The sequence below is a fragment of the Mastomys coucha genome, unplaced genomic scaffold, assembly GCF_008632895.1.
Source record: "Mastomys coucha isolate ucsf_1 unplaced genomic scaffold, UCSF_Mcou_1 pScaffold7, whole genome shotgun sequence".
NCBI lineage: Eukaryota > Metazoa > Chordata > Mammalia > Rodentia > Muridae > Mastomys > Mastomys coucha.
Genome location: NW_022196913.1, coordinates 59,698,349 through 59,715,451, shown reverse-complemented (window position 1 = coordinate 59,715,451; position 17,103 = coordinate 59,698,349). Strand labels below are relative to the sequence as shown.

The 17,103-nt window shown below is 47.5% G+C and overlaps 1 protein-coding gene across 6 annotated transcripts in view; it reads right to left on the bottom strand.

The window, feature by feature from the left end:
* Positions 1-12,220: 12,220 nt before the first annotated feature.
* The window catches only part of Znf346 (zinc finger protein 346), a 29,859-nt gene continuing 24,976 nt past the window's right edge, over positions 12,221-17,103 (bottom strand). For 5 of the 6 annotated variants that reach the window (XM_031358538.1, XM_031358539.1, XM_031358540.1 and 2 more), the window contains 2 exons: positions 16,394-16,487; positions 12,221-14,901 (listed from right to left, as the gene is read on the bottom strand). In XM_031358538.1, coding sequence (XP_031214398.1) covers positions 14,814-14,901; positions 16,394-16,487 — 182 coding nt within the window. In that variant the 3' untranslated portion in view covers positions 12,221-14,813. The remainder of the gene's footprint in view (positions 14,902-16,393; positions 16,488-17,103) is intronic. The other variant, XM_031358543.1, reaches the window with a different exon arrangement.

Sequence of the window (17,103 nt, the reverse complement as noted above, 5' to 3'; positions counted from 1 at the left end):
AAAAAAAAAAAAAAAAAAATGATTTTTTTTTTCCCAGACAGGTTTTCTCTGTGTAGCCCAGGCTGTCCTGACAGTCACACTGTAGACCAGGCTGGCCTCTGGCCTCAAACTCACTGAGACCCACTTACCTCTCCCTCCCAAGTGCTAGGATTAAGCGTGTGTGCCATTGCCTGAGCGATAATGCATGTTCTTAACTGCTAAGCTATTATCTCTCCAGTTCCCTCCAGCATCTTTTAATAATTTAAGATTTATGTTTATTATTGGTATATGTGCATGTGTATGTTTGCAGATGTTCTTGGATCTCGTGGAGCTGGAGTTACAGGCAGCTGTGAGTCACCCAACAGGAGTGCTAGGAATCTACCTTAGGTCCTCTCTGAGAGCAGTGCAGGCTCTTAACCATGATCCATCCCCCAGATACTCCTCCTAGAGGCTTCCGGAGGTCTGGTGCACTGAGCAGACTAGAGGGGCCAGCCATGGCAACTGAATGGCTGTTTAAAGATTTACTTATTGGGCTGGAGAGATGGCTCGGAGGTTGATAGCACTGACTATGATTCCAGAGGTCCTGAGTTCATTTCCTAGCAACTACATGATGGCTCACAACCGTCCATAAGGAGGTCTGATGCCTTCTTCTGGCGTGCAGGCAGGACACTGTATACATAATAAATAAACCTTTAAAAAACAGAGTGCTTTGTCTGCATAGAGTCTTCTTGCCAGAAGAGGGCAGCAGATCCCATTACAGATGGTTGTAAGACACCTCGTGGGTGCTGGGAATGGAATTCAGGACCTCTGGAAGAGCAGTGCTCTTAACCCCTGAGCCATCCCTCCAGCCTCATGGATGGCTGTCTACATGCTGCATCTGAAAATCGACTATGTGTCCATGGAGGACTCATTCTAAGCTTCCGTCACTTTCTGTGAAGTCTGGTGCTTTCACGATGACCCACTGTGACCGTGTGAGGGGCATGAGACAGATCCTGGCACGCGGTCTATACTCAGCAGAGCATGGCCAGTGTGGACATAGGCACTTTAAACCCAACAGTCACCCAGAAAGGTAGACAGGGTTCTTGGGACTAAGAGGAACTCGAAGAGACTTCAAGGAGCCAACACAAGTCTGTACTTGAGAGGCAGAGGCAGGAAGACAGCTACAAAGTTAAGTCAGCCTTGTCTCTGTGGTAGGCTGGGGGTGGTGGTCTAGATCTGTAGTCCCACCACCACATAGGAGGCAGAATGAAGGTGGGGTCCTCCACACGTTTGAAGCCAGTCTGCTAGACATAGTGAGTTCCAATCAGCCAGGCTTATTTTAAAAAGTAAAAAAGAGCCAGCCGGTGGGAGCGCACGCCTTTAATCCCAGCACTTGGGAAGTAGAGGCAGGTGGATTTCTGAGTTCGAGGCCAGCCTGGTCTACAGAGTGAGTTCCAGGACAGCCAGAGCTACACAGAGAAACCCTGTCTTGAAAAAAAAAAAAAAAGTTAAAAAGACCCAAACAAAACAGAAGGGGGGAGCGGTGGTGGTAATTTTGGGTTTCTTCAAAGACAGCTCTCCCAAGCCGCCCTAGGCTCCCACAGTTACAGCTCCCCAGAGAGTCTTAATTAGTCCCAGGGCAGGCCCCAGATGGTTCCCATGCCCGGATTTATGGTTTGGCTCATTTCTAAGTAAATCACAATAGCCCGAGAGACAGAATATTCCTTTATAAATTAAATTAAATCTATTATTATTGGGGGAACTTGTGCTACACAGAACAGATGTGTGGAGGCCACAGGAAAGCTCTGTGGAGTTAGTTCTCTGCTCCCACCTTTAAGTGGGTTCTGGGGATCAAACGCACATCATCGGGCTTGGCAGCCAGTGCCTTGATTTAACCTCTGAGCCACCTTGCTACTCTCCTGTATGTATGTATGTATGTATGCATGTATGTATGTATGCATGTATGTTATGCATGTATGTATGTATGTATATATGTATGTATGTATGTATTTACATTTGACAGTTTATCCAGGTGTAGAGGCACATGCCTTAAAGCCTGGAATTTGGGAGGCAGAGGCAGGAAGATCTCTGAAAGTTCCGGGCTAGACTGGGCTACATCAAGAGTTCCAGGACGGTCAAGGTTACATGGTGAGACACTATTCCTCCAAAACAAAACAAATGCAAAACAAAAGAAGATTTATTTATATGTATGGGTATTCTTGCTTCTCATGTGTACCATGTGTGTGCCTGGTGCCAGGGAGATCAGAAGGTCCTCTGGAACTAGAGTTACAGATGTTTGGTCATCATGTGGGTGCTGGGAATTGAACCCAGCAAGTTTCTTAACTACAGACCTATCTCTCCACCTACCTTCTCTTTTTAAAAAGAGATTCTCACTGTATAGTCCAGACTGGCCTGGAACTCACAGCGTTGTCCAGACTAGCCTCCTCTTGATCCTCAGAGTTCAGTCTCTTGAGTGCTGGGATTACAGGTAGGAGCCACTACGCCTGGCAGGCTGGGGACACACGGATTCCACAACAGACAGAGAGAAGTCACATGCACAGGAGGACCAGGGCACCAGGGAAGGATGGAGAGGCTATTGTTACCAGAGAGACATGGGCATAGATGTGTAGTCAGGAAAGGTCAGCGGGCTTAAGAGGGAACATCAGGGGAAAGTTCAGGATGTTGAGTGGCAGGTATCTGATGGGACATCTGGACAGAGGGCGAGAGAGGCAGGCATGGTCGAGGGACGCCATTGCTACGAAGAGCGGGTGCAGAGGCGCTAGGGTGGGACACCCCCCGCCCCGCCCCGCAGATGGATTCTGGACGGTCTGTCTGGAGCTTTATGCAGCAGGAAAACATAAAGAGTCACTGAGAGGTGTAGATTGGACAGGAGAGAGCAGCGGGGGTGGGGGGGGGCAGCGAAGGAAGGGCTGTGCACTCTACATGGGGCTGTGTGTGGTGGGGAAAGAAGAAAAGGAAACAGGGTGGCCCAGGGCTGATTTGCATCTTATTTATTTATTTATATTTATTTTCTTATTTATTTTTTTTTTAAATTTGAGATAGAGGAGCAAGAGAGATGGCTCAGTAGTTAAGAGCACTGGCTGCTCTTCTAAAGGTCCTGAGTTCAATTCCCAGAAACCACATGGTGGCTCACAACCATCTGTAATGGGATCTGATGCCCTCTCCTGGTATGTCTGAAGACACCCGCAGTGTACTCATATATAAAATAAATAATTTTTTCTTTTTCTTTTTCTTTATTTTTTGGGACAGGGTTTCTCTGTATAACCTTGGGTGTCCTGGAACTCACTCTGTAGACCAGGCTGGCCTTGAACTCAGAGGTCTCTGCCTCCCAAGTGCTGGGATTAAAGGCATGCACCACCAAATAAAATAATTCTTAAAAAAAATTGAGACAGGGAATTTTGTAGTTCAGGCTGGCCTCAAGCACAGTACTGAAAGATGACCTTGAACTTTTGATCCTTCTATTTCTTCCAAGTGTAAAGCTGGGGCTAGCCTAGGCTACATGAGATTGTTTCTAAACAAAATAAAGCAAAAACAAAAACAAAACAACAACAACAAAAAAAAACCCAAAAAAAAACCCAAAAAACAAAAAAAAAAAAAACACAAACAAACAAAAAAACCCAACCAAATCAATCAACCATATTTGGAGCAGATTAATGCGGAAGACCTTATTTAGGGCCATTGTAACAGGGACAGAGACTGGTACTGTCCTGGATCTTATACTGGGGGACAGAGATGCAGTAACTCTAAATGCAGCATTGGTTAAGTGAGATCTTAGAGCCAAGAGCCCTAGGGCAGAAAATGACTAAGAGGAGACGTGAGGGGTAAGAGGCATTCTGTGCTTCTGACCTGGCAGAGGTCTCGCTGCAGACACACCTTGTCATATTGGTCAGACTCCTGGGGTCAGGGTGGACGGACAGTGAGTGGGTGGGGAGTCGGGGGAGGGTGAGTAGCCTGGTCAGATGACACTGGGCATAGGGGACTCTTGACAAACTGACTTTCCAGAGCTCTTTGCTAACACTGGAGTTCACAAGGAAACGCGCAGATGGACTAGCAAAAGGACCGGGAGCCTCAGTACACTAAGTGGCAGGAGGTCTCCATCTCTCTCTTTGAGAGCCTTGCCCTTGGGTCACTTGAGGGTCCTCAGTACACTCCGGCTGGTGTCCCTGCGTCAGACGTCTGAAAGAGAAGGCAGCTGGTGCAATAGCTGTTAGACACACTTCAGGAATCAACACTGTGACCATTTAAAACATATCTTAGATGGAATTCTTTTATTTTTATCTCCATGAGCGTTTTGCCCGAATGTCTGTGTGTACATCATGTGAATGCCTGAGAGTCCAAAGGGGCCTGGCCTGCGGGATCTGGGGTTACAGATGGTTGCGAGCTGCCATGTGGGGGCTGGAACCAAACTCAGACCCTCTAGAACAGCAAATGCTGTTAATCTCTGAGCCTTTGCCCAGGCGGTCCAAACAGCCTGGTCTTTCTGCCATGCTCTATGTGGTAGGAATGAGTCGACCATTACAGGTGAATGTTAAATCTGACATCTTGAAAAGAAGGATGTAAAAAAAAGTTGTAGGGGCTGGGATGTACCAGCTGACACTTTCGAAGCCCTGGGCCGGAGCTGCAGCACATGCAAAGTAAAAGAGCCAGGCTTCTAGGCACCATGGCCACTCCCTGAGACCCCAGCAACTGGGAGGCTTCGACAGGAGGTTCCTCATGAATCTGAGGTTAACCCTCCAGCCTGGGCTACCATCTCAGAGAAAAAAAAGGAATGGAGAGAGGGAGGGAGGGAGTGGCTTGTTGTCACTGAATTGAGTGTACTCTCAGTCTATTCCTGCTTAATTAAATTAATTAATTTGAGATAGGTTCTCCCTAACTACTTCAGGCTGGCCTAGAACTTGCTAAAGCAGGTTGGCTTTAAACTGGTGATCCTCCTGGCTCAGTCTCCTGAGTGCTGGGATTAAAGTCATATACAGTCATGCATGGCCCAGCTTGTTGTATCTTATTTTTTTGGTCTCATTTTGCTTTAGTTTTTAAGACAGGGTATAAAACCCAATCTGGTCTCATCTTCACTATGTATCCGATGATAACCTTGGCCATCTGACCCTCCTGCCTCTGCCTTCTGAATGCTGGCGTTAGAGGCTTGTACCACCACACCTGGTTTATGCGGTACTGCTGATCAACTCCAGGCTCTGTCCATGCTGGGCAGGTAGGGAATCTACCAACTAAACTACATCCCAGCACCAGTTTAAATGTCACTTCCAGGACTGGAGTTGAATGCCGTGTCAGAACGGAGACTTACATGCACAGTCTTGGGTTTGATCCACATCCCCAGACAAAAGAAGTTAATTCCTCCAGGAGACTTCATTTGTTCCAGCCCAGAGTAAGTTTTGTCTCCTGTTACACACTCTGGCTACGCTGGGATTTTTCTTTGTAGCGTTTTATCACAATGATAGCCAGGGGACTTTGAGGTCCTGTTTCAGGACCTTGGCTCTGCATACAGTAGGTGCTGAAGTAAAAGAAACGTTCATCTTTTTATATTCCTTAGACCTTCCCCTTTGTCCCATCCCTGAAGATGATAGGTCAAACTCTCTGACCTTCAGGGAACGATTGTACTCAGCTGCAAGTAACAGATAATCCAACTTGCGTCCGCTCACAGGAAACAATGAGATTATCAGCACTGGAAGTTTTGGTGTCCAGCTGTGGCTCAGGTTTCAAGAATAGCCGGAGCCCAGGAGCCCAACTGTGTGGTCAAGATGCATTCTCTAGTTGGCTGTGGTAGCATTCACCTGTAATTACAGAACTCAGGAGATGGAGGCAGGAGAGGATGTATTGAGAGTTTTGGAATTTTGCTTTTTTTTTTTTTAAAGATTTATTTTATTTATTTTATGTGTATGAGTACACTGTAGCTGTACAGATGGCCGTGAGCCATCATGTGTGGGGCTGCTGGGAATTGAACTTAGGACCTCTGCCAGCCCACTCACTCCAGCGTAATTCACTGTAGCTGTCTTCAGACGCACCAGAAGAGGGCGTCAGATCTCATTACGGGTGGTTGCGAGCCACCATGTGGTTTCTGGGATCCGAACTCAGGACCTTCGGAAGAGCAGTCAGTGCTCTTACCCTCTGAGCCATCTTGCTAGCCTGGAATTTTGGTTTCTTTAAAACACACACACACACACACACACACACACACACACACACACACACACAGAGAGAGAGAGAGAGACAGAGAGAGAGACAGAGACAGAGACAGAGACTGAGAGAGACAGAGAGAAAGAGAGAGACAGGAAGAGAGGGACAGGGAGAGAGGGACAGGGAGAGAGGGACAGGGAGAGAGGGAGAGAGGTGGGGTATGAAATATGAGACTACTTTGGACTGTGTGCAGCCACTGAGAACGATTTGCCTCCTGCTCCAGCAGAGGCATGGTTTTGCCTGCAGTAGATAGTTTCTGTGATTGTATGACCTTTGGAATTCTGGGAACATTTGAGATGGTACATAAATGGTAGAGCCCTGGGAGCCCTGGGAGCCCTGGGAGGCAGCGTGGGTGATTGTTGGTCATTCTGAGGGAATGATTTTTGTCTGTTAGTAGTCTTGCTCAAAGAAGAAACAAGAAGAAATTAGATTCAAAGATTTCCCTCTCTCCCCTCTATTCTTCCTTCTCTCTTATCTAGTGATAGGGGGTGAAACTGGGGTGGGGGAGGAATAAAGGGTGAGAAAAAGAAGAACCCACAAATAGTAAAGACCACCTACCGGTAGAGTCACAAATCTGAAGCACAACTATATAAAGAATTCCAGCCTTTAATCCCAGCACATCTTCCCACCCCCTTCCTTTCTCCCTCTAGCTCTGGCCCTCCCAGCACATCTTTAATCCTACCCAGTACTTGGGAGGCAGAGGCAGGTAGATATTTGTGAGCTCAAGGTTCAGTCTACAGAATGAGTTCCAGGACAGCCAGAACTGTTAAACTGTTAAACAGAGAAACACTGTCTTGAACAAATAATTTAAAAAACAAAAAACAAACAAACAAAACAACCAAAAAAAGAGTTGCAGGCCAACCAGGGCTGACTGAGAGACCCTGTCACAAGCTACCCCCTCTGGCTCCGCAAACTCTTTTTCTTTTTCTTTCTTTCTTTTTTTAAAGATTTATTTATTTATTTTTTGTATATGAGTACACTGTAGCTGTACAGATGATACATGTGAGCCTTCATGTGTTGTTGGGATTTGAATTTTTAGGACCTCTGCTTGCTCCAGTCCAAAGATTTATTTATTATTATGCATAAATACACTGTAGCTGTCTTCAGACGTGCCAGAAGAGGGCGTCAGATCTCATTACAGGTAGTTTGTGAGCCACCATGTGGTTGCTGGGATTTGAACTCAGGACCTTCGGAAGAGCAGTCAGTGCTCTCAGCAGCCCCTGCAAACTCTTTTTCTGTTGCATTTTCTTCCTTATAGTTAAGCTGTGGGGCCTCAGGCAGGAACTCCAGAAAAGTGAGAGAGAGACTCGAGCAGCTTTAGGCCCAAGACCTCACTTTTAAATACATTCCCAATGGTCATCGTTCTACACACCACAGGATCAGAGGGTGTGGCTCTTCCGGGAGAATACCACTGTAGGACGAAAGGAGGAGGGAAAGGCTGCCTTTCCTCGTGGTTCTGTGAGCCATGGCTAATTAATAATAAGCAATTACCAAACTTACAAACTTAGTGACTACACTGGCTAGTTTTATGTCAACTTGACAAAAACTAGAGTCATCTGAGAGGAGGGAACCTCAATTAAGAAACTGCCTCCTGGGCTGGCGAGATGGCTCAGCGGGTAAGAGCACTGATTGCTCTTCCGAAGGTTCTGAGTTCAGATCCCAGCAACCACATGGTGGCTCACAACCATCCCTAATGAGATCTGACGCCCTCTTCTGGTGAGTCTGAAGTCAGCTACAGTGTATTACGTCGGAGCATGCGAGGCTGGAGCGAGTGGGGCCGTCCGTCCTGAGTTCAATTCTCAGCAGCCACATGATGGCTCACAGCCATCTCTACAGCTACAGTGTACTCATACACATAATAAATAAATAAATAAATAAATCTTTAAAAAAAAAAAAAAAGAAACTACCTCCTTGCCCGGCGGTGGTGGCCCACGCCTTTAATCCCAGCACTTGGGAGGCAGAGGCAGGCGGATTTCTGAGTTCGAGGCCAGCCTGGTCTACAGAGTGAGTTCCAGGACAGCCAGGGCTATACAGAGAAACCCTGTCTCAAAAAAAAAAAAGAAAGAAAGAAAGAAAGAAATTGAATTGCCTCCTGGGCCGGAGAGATGGCTCAGCGGGTAAGAACACCGACAGATCTTCCAAAGATCCTGAGTTCAAATCCCAGCAGCCACATGGTGGCTCACAACCACCTGTAATGAGATCTGACGTCCTCTTCTGGTGTGTCTGAAGACAGCTACAGTGTACTTATTTATAATAATAAATAAAAAAAGCCGTGCAGTGGTGGTGCATGCCTTTAATCCCAGCACTTAACTATTGTGTAGGTTCAAGCCACTCAGATGGATTAATATTAATTAATATTAATCAGGGGATTCATAGTTAATCCCAGGATTTCTGAGTTCAAGGCCAGCCTGGTCTACAGAATGAGTTCCAGGACAGTCAAGGCTATAAAGAGAAACCCTGTCTTGAAAAAACAAAAAACAAAAAAACAAAAAACTCCTTGGGCCATAGCAAACAGGTTCTACTGGAGTGAGCAGAGGTCCTAAAAGTCAAATTCCAACAACCAGATGAAGGCTCTCAACTATCTGTACAGCTACAGTGTGTACTCATATGCATAAAATAAAATAAAATAAATAAATCTTTAAAAAAAGAAGAAACTAAACTGCCTCCTAAGCTGGGCATGGCGGTGCACTCCTTTAATGCCAGGGTTAAAAGAGGCAGAGGCAGGCAGATCTCTGAGTTTGAGAGGTTAAAATTTTCAAACTGTACTGTGGGAACTTAGCCATTAGTTGAACTCAGTGGGAGACTGGCTCCCAGAACCTAAAAACAATGGGAGGCCAGTTCCCAAGAACCCAGAAACAAGGGAACCAAGAAGACTTGGCCCGAGAACTGAGAAACAACCTAGCCCAAAACAATTGCCAGGTGGCTAGCCTGCCCCCAGATCCTAGCACGAGCCAGCACCAATCAGAAACCACCCCGTACCTTCCCCTTACCCCAGTCTTCCCTTTTGCCCCAGCAACTGCACAGGAATAAAAAGCTGCCTAAGACCTTGCTCGGGGCCAGACTCCTCTACCCCTGTGAGGGATATGAGTCTCGCCCCAGCTAGCTGGAATAAAAAGCCTCTCACAGATTGCATCAAGTCCTTGTCTTGGTGGTGTGTGGGGTCGCATTGCTCCTGGGATTTGAGTGTGGGGGTCCCTCCGGGAATCTCACGAGTTCGAGGTCAGCCTGGTCTACACAGTGAGTTCTAGAACAGCCAAGGGTACACAGAAAGAACCTTACCTCAAGAAAAAAGGAAAAAAGGAAAAAGAAAAAGAAAAAAAAAGAAAGAATGAAGACTAATTGACGTGGGAAGGAAGAAAGAAAGAATTTACCAGGCTGTAGACTAATTGATGTGGGAATGAATGAATGAATGAATGAGTGAATGGATATACCAGGCTGTAGTAGTTGATGTGGGAGGGCCTAGCCCATTGTGGGCACTGACATCCCTGGGCTGTTGGTTCTGAGTTCTATAAGAACTGAGCAAGCCAGGAAACAGCTGTTGCTCCATAGCGTCTACTTCAGTTCCTGCCTCCAGGTTCCTGACCCGGTTTCCATTCCTGGACTGATCTTCAGAGTTACCCAGAGATGTAAGCTAAGATAAAGCGATCCCTTCCCAAGTTGCTTTTGGTCACAGTGTTTTATCTCAGTAAAGGAAACCCTAAGGCAGTGATGTTAAACAATTCTGATTTGCAGTTCTGAGGCTAGGCTAGGCTCAGCTGGGTAGTTCTGGGGTCGCATCAGGGTTGCTTATATAGGACTGTCTTATGCTGCGGTCCGAGATGACCTCTTTGGGCTAGGGTTATTAATTCAGTGGTAAAGCCTTTGCCTAGCAAGGCCCCTGGTTCAGCCCTCAATACCGCAACAAACAAAATAACGTCAAAACACTCCTTGCTCCTTACTCCTCTCCCCGGCTGAGTGGCATGAAGCCAGAGCTTCTCCTACACTGTAGTTAGGTGCTGTATCTCTGAGGTGTGTCTCCAGGCCCCCAGGCAGAACTCTACATTGAAAGTGATAGCATCTCAAGGCAAATAGGTTCAAGGAAAAGTCAATTAGAAAGTTCTGGGGCTATCAGCTTTTGACATGGCTAGACAGGGTACTCATTAGAGACCTGTTTCTTCTCACTTCTTGGCTATTTTCCTTTGTGTTGGTTTCTCAGGAAGATTTTCCCTACACACTGGGAAAGGTAGTCACTAACAATCCAAATTTATGTTCTGCCTAGGCTGGAGGTCTGACCACTCTCCAGAATAGAGTGGGAACACCACGCCCCTGGACCACAGTGGAAATTCGCACCAGGAGGTGGGTGGGGAGCCAAAGAATGTAGAAGCCCATGTGGTGACTCAGAACTGGAATTTTAGTACTTGGGAGGCTGAGGCAGGAGGACTGCTGTGATGTTGGAGCCAACATGGGCTACATAATGAATTCAAGGCCAGCCTGGGCTACACAGTAATACCCTATCTCTATGGAAACAAACAAACAAACAAAAAAGCAAAACAAAATATAAAGAGTGTGGTTGCAGATGCTTGTCATCTCAGCATTTGGGAGGCGGCTCAGTCCATGAGACCCTATCATAACCTAAAATAAGAAAAGGATCCCGTCGGGTGGTGGTGGCGCACACCTTTAATCCCAGCACTTGGGAGGCAGAGGCAGGTGGATTTCTGAGTTCGAGGCCAGCCTGGGTGAAGCAGCTTTAGAACTACAGATGGCAACTTATGTAAACAAAGAATTGGAAACTAGCCACAGATGCTTCAAGCTTAAAATCCTAGACTTGAGCTTGATCTCCGAATCTCATGGGAGGAGGAGAACTCCTACATATGCCCAGGGGCACATATGTGCCCAAATGACTATAATAATGGTAATAAATAAAGCTAATATTTAAAAAGGAAATAACTGGGAGCATGGGTCAGCTCTTTCCAAGGAGGCTTGGCTGGTTGTGTAAGGTCACCTGACACATGGCTCTTGTTTTTTTCTGGCAAAACTGGCTTTTCCCAGTTGCCTTGAGGGTTAAGTGAAATATCAAACACAGACTTAGAAGTCCGCCTCATTCTTTTTGCCATTAAATTAAACATGATCATCCTGGGATTGGTGTACCCTGCACAATAAAACAAACAAACAAACAAACAAAACACATGGAGGGACCCATAGCTGCAGCCGAATATGTAGCAGATGGCCTTGTCAGGCATCAATGGGAGAAGAGGCCCTTGGTCTTGTAAAGGCTTGATGCCCCAGTGTAGAAGAATGCGGGAGGGTAGGAGGCAGGAGTGGATGGGTGGGTTGGGGAACACCCTCACAGAAGCAGGGGAAAGGGGGATGGGATGGGGATTTCCTGGGCTGGGGAATCCGGGAAAGGGGATAACATTTGAAATGTAAATAAAGAAAATATCCAATTAAAAAAAAAAAAAAAAAAAGGACTGATTTCCACCTAGTGGCCATCATGGGTCACTGCATGGTAAAGTTGGCTCACTTTCATGACTGCCTGTCACCTGGGGAGTGCTACAGCAGGACAGATGGTTCTTCTCTGTAGTTCAGGCTTGGCATAGGCAGAGTCTCTGAGGTAGGCACTGTCTTACATGGGGGTGGGGTGGGAGTTAATTAACCCAGATCACAGGGCCTTGTGGAGGCAGACCTGATATCTGAGCCCTGGCTGATTCTAGAGTCTGAGCTCCCTCCCATTATTGTAGACTGCCTCTCCAGGGCGCAGGCCTGTGAGACCTTCCTGGGCCACTAGAACAGCGGGTAGGAGCTCTCTCTGATGCTCGCCTGCTGTGTGGGGTCCTGTGCTCTGATATCCAACGCCATTCTAGGCTTGCGAGTTCTACATATGATCTTATAAAAAATGTTGAAAGTAAGCTGGGTATGGTGGCACGTGCCTTTAAGCACTCCGAAGCAGAGGCAGGTGGATGTCTGTGGGTTTATATAACAAGTTCCAGAAAAGTCACAATACAAAGAAAGGATGTTTTTTGTTTGTTTTTGTTGTTTTAAATGCTGAACTGAGTGGAGGAGCACACACATCAAATGACAGTTTTTACAACTTTATTCGAGATAATGTCAAGGAGAAACAACACAATTGCTCAACGGTACAAAGTTAGTTTGTGACTGATCCAAATAGGACTACTAGATAGTATAAAAACCCTTTGAGCCAGGCACACGTCTTTAATCCCAGCACTTGGGAAGGGGAGGCAGGCGGATCTCTGAGTTGAAGGCCTACAGAGGGAGTTCCAGAACAGCCAGAGCTGCATACTGAGACCCTGTCCTGAAAAACCAAACCAAACCAAGCAATCAAACCCACAATAACATGGATAAGAACAGATGTGGTAGCCCATGCCTGTCATCCCAGAACCAGAGAGGCAGAGCTGGGAGGATCAGCAAGCAGTTCAAGGCTAGCCTGCTCAATAACAAGTCTGAGGCCAGCCTGGGCCACACGAAACAAACTAGAAAACAAAACCCCCAAAGGCAGAGACCAGGTTTCTCTCTCAACCTCCTACTCCATGTGGTTAGTGTTTGCGTCTTGGACACTCCCACAGGCCCACTGAGACTCTCCAAATCCTGATTTTCAAGTGTGCGAACTTCCAAAGGGCAACAGCGAGCTACTTCTAGGGTTTCCACCCGCAGTGCTAGACATGCAGCGGGTGGAGACTCTACAGAAACAGAGAGGTCTTCCAAGACAAGGGCTAAATGGTTAGTCAAACCATTCACGTCCTCACCCTTCAGTTCCCTACCTCATACTAATTCTGACACACCATGCTGCATGGAATTCTAGGAAGACTGATGAGGTGGCCTACAGCTGGGAAGCTGAAAGCAGAGAACCTACCCCAGGAGTCAAGAGCTTAAGTCAGGAGCTAGGAGCAAGTGCCCAGAGCAGTGTGCTGCAAGGAATGGGGCAAATGGTGCTTGGCCTGGCCATCCGCATCAGTTTGCAAGCTATAATGTTCTCTGCCTGGTCATTTCTGAGTCAAAGAAAAGTTTCTCCCAAGGACCGGCTGGCCTAGGAGAACTTCGTGGAAATGCATTCAGCTCTTTAAGCGGAGTGGGAAAGGAAGGACACCTGTCTTTAAGCACTGCCACCCAATCACTCACATATCCAGAACTTAAGACACAGCATCCTGGACATGAGGTCAGTGGACATCTACCCTGAAGGGATTGCCCTGGAGACAAACAGCCTTACGGACACAGTTTCCATGCTGGCCATCTGCAGTCCTCCACTCAGTAGCCAGAGTGACTATCTCAAGAATAAATCCGATAGCTGACGGAATGAACTGGGTTGGGCTTAGGGCGTCAGGGAGACTTTTCCTGCGTGAGATCTTTTTTGAGGACACTGGGGGCTGTCTGTGTGGGGATGCCACGGCAGTATCAACATGGCTGTAGACCCCAGGGCTGAGGTTACAGTCTGCCCCATCCCTACACGGTACCCACCTGTACTAACAAGGAAACCTTTTCATCTCTACAAGCTCTAGGGACTCTTCCTGGATGCCCTGCTCCACAGTCATGTACAACCCTCTGCAGTGGATTCCCAGGACACAAACCCAGGAGGAATCTCTCAGTTCAGGGTCTGGTGATCCTTTTGCTTACTGTAGAACCTGCACCAGTCCTACATTCCTTTTCAGTTCCCCCAGAATCTTCTTGATGACCACGGGGGGTTGGGGGTGGGGGGGTGGAGGGTAGCACCACAGCAGACTGGGTGGGGTAGCGCACTGCACCAGGGCCTAGAGCTAACACTAAGTGACCTGTTAGCAGGCTGGCAGGAGGCAGTTGCCTATAAGGGCATGGAATCAAGGAACATAGCATGTGGGAGAGTTTCTCACACGACCTGGGTTGGAGCACCTCTGGACAAAGGCCCCCTTTGCTGCTTCCCAGGATCCCACTGGGTACTCGGGTCTCAAACTCCTAGCTGCTGTAGATGCCTAGCACCACTTGGGAACTGGAGAGACGGGTGCAGAGATGGCAGTGCTCTGCCCAGACTATGTGTTCCAGGAGACTTCATGGTTGGCAGGATCTATACCAAGCCTGCACACTTGAGGGACAGGGAATGATACATTAGCTCCAAGTTTCTACACCAAGCTGCCTCAAGCCCAGAGATAATGGCTTCTCTTCAGGACCTTGAGAGTGAAAACAGACATTGGGACTGTAGGACACACACTCAGAGGGGCGGGGAAGGCCAACCTCTAAACCACCACTTCAGGTCTTCTCAGAGCTCTGTCTCCTGCCATGACCTATAGGGCCATGCTAAAGAGGAGCAGCAGCAGGAGCTGCATCTCGGCTGCCAGAGATTCTCTGCAGATCTGCAGCCCAAGTTGGCCTCATGCCTCCATATTCTTCTGAGAAAAGAGGAGGACGGAGCCATGGGCTAACCATAGTCACCAGAAACTGGCTTGTGGATGTCCCAAGGCTGAGCAGGCAGAGACAGCTCTAGTCTCCCAAGGCTGAGCAGGCAGAGACAGCTCTAGTCTCCCAAGGCTGAGCAGGCAGAGACAGCTCTAGTCTTCCAAGGCTGACCAGGCAGAGACAGCTCTAGTCTCCCAAGGCTGACCAGGCAGAGACAGCTCTAGTCTCCCAAGGCTGACCAGGCAGAGACAGCTCTAGTCTTCCAAGGCTGACCAGGCAGCGAAGCGCTAGCCTTCCACTGTGCTCGAGTCCTTTGGAGTGGGTTGTGTTTGCACTGGCATCTGGCTCCCGAGCGTCACCAAAGTTTTGGGTGACCTGTAATTTGAAAACACAGACACAGAGTGAGTGTGTGGCATGGCCATGATGGTACATTCAGTAGCTTGTTCTGACAGTGGTATGGCTTCCCTCATATGTTGGGGCAACGGCATGGTGGCCTCTCTTTTTACTGAGGATCACTTAATACTAGGGTATTATCTCACTAAAACTTCAAATCAATTCTGCAGGGTGAGACCACCCTCATTTTCCATATGAAGCTATACTTCAGAAAGCTTAATCGACTAGCTTAAAGTATTTCTTTAGAAATTTAGGATCAGCAAAGGAGAGGGGGAAAAAAGCCATGATTTTTATATTTGTTTTCCTGAATTTGGCTTGTCTTGCTTAATATGATGATCTTGAGTTATATTTGCTTTCCATCAAACATAATTCTTGCGTGTGTATGTCTACCCTAGGTCATCCCTTAGGTGCTGTATGTCCTCCTATCTCACTGGTCTAGAACGTGCTAATATGCTGCATTGTCTGGCCAGGGAGCGCAGGGGTCTCCAGCTCTGCCTCTCAGGGCAGGGAAGCCGAGCACGGCCATCACATCTGACTTCTGTTTGTGGTTTTCACTCAGATTTGCAAGTACAGTCCAGGCTGACCTTGAATTCCTGATCCTCCTGCCTCAACCTCCCAACTGCTCAGATTATAGGTGTGCACCATGCCTGACTGCTTGGCCCTGGCTTGTTTGCTTCCTTCCTTCCTTTTTTGGTTTTTGGAGACAGGGTTTCTCTGAGTAGCCCTGGCTGTCCTGCAACTCACTCTGTAGACCAGGCTGGCCTCGAACTCAGAAATCTACCTGCCTCTGCCTCCAAATGCTGGGATTAAAGGCGTGCGCCACCACTGCCCATCTTTTTCTTTCTTTTTTAAAGACAGGGTTTCTCTGTGTAGCCCTGGCTGTCCTGAAACTTGAACTCAGGAGAGCTGGCTCCCCCTGTCGGCAGAGTATTGGGATTAAAAGCATGTTCCACCACTGCTCAGCTTTTTTTTCTCTTTCTTTTATTCAGTTTTCTGAGACAGGTTCTCATGGACCACATTCTGGTCCCTAACTAACTCTCTACACAGTCAAGGTTGGTCTTCAACTTCTGGTTCTCCTGCTTTTACTTGCCAAGAGCTAGATTATGGCATGTGCCACCTGGTCCACCTTATTTCTTTATATTTTGACTATGCAAAGGTTTTTATGTGTTTGTTTTCAGACAGGGTCACATGTGACTCAGCCTGGCCCTAGACCAGTAGGGAAAAATCATGCTTCCCTCTTCAGGTTGCTCCAGGCCAGGAAATCCAGGTACTATTTGAAAGCACAAAGGAAGAGCTGCATCTCTCCTGCAGCTTTCAGTCAGTGCAAATGCTGGAGGGAAGGCTGATGGAGACCCAGGAGACACCTCGGGGACTGAGAAGGCGCTTTGAGTCAGTCTGTCTGTGCCAGAAAGCACCTGACTCAGAAACCCTGGACCTGCTGGAGACCCGTGAACTTCAAAAGGACTTTACTCACTGGTTTTTGTGTTTGAAGCCACTGACGTGAGCTTGGTACTGCTCTATGGAGTTCAGCACTATTTTACACGTCTTGCAGGGATAGCCCTTCCCAGCTGAAACACACATCACAATGCAAAGAGTTAGTAATCCAACAGGAAGGGACCAAAGGAAGGCTGCCTCGCACAGAGCGCGCACTAGCCCTTCTGAGAGGCCTGGGTGCTCGGAAGTCAAGACCGTGTAACACTATATCCTGGGACTGTAACCTCCGTATTCTCCTCAGGTAATCCCAGTTAGAGGTCCCAGCAAGCCACCACAGGAAATGGTACCGAGCAAATGAAAGAATGAGAGAGAATAAGCTCCTAGCGTAGCTTGGGTGAAGAAACGCATCCAAGCCTGATGAACTGGGTTGAGTGCCTGGGCCTACAAGGTACAAAGACTTTGACTTCTACATGTGCACCACAATGTGCGCCCCACTTCAACAACATGGATAAATATAAACAGTAATAACCACAGAACAAAGATGATCTTTGTTTCAATTCTTCCTTTGCTAAGCAGCCTTGTTAAGAGCACCCCCTTCACTGAGAGATCTCTTGGAAGGTCTACTCTTCTCAGGCTTGCATGGCTCACAACCAGGGTTCCTCCAGTGACACAGTGACCTTTTGCCATACAGCTCTAATAGTGAGTTGGGAGTAGGTCAGACTGGATCCCTGGCCGTTTCATGTAACTTAG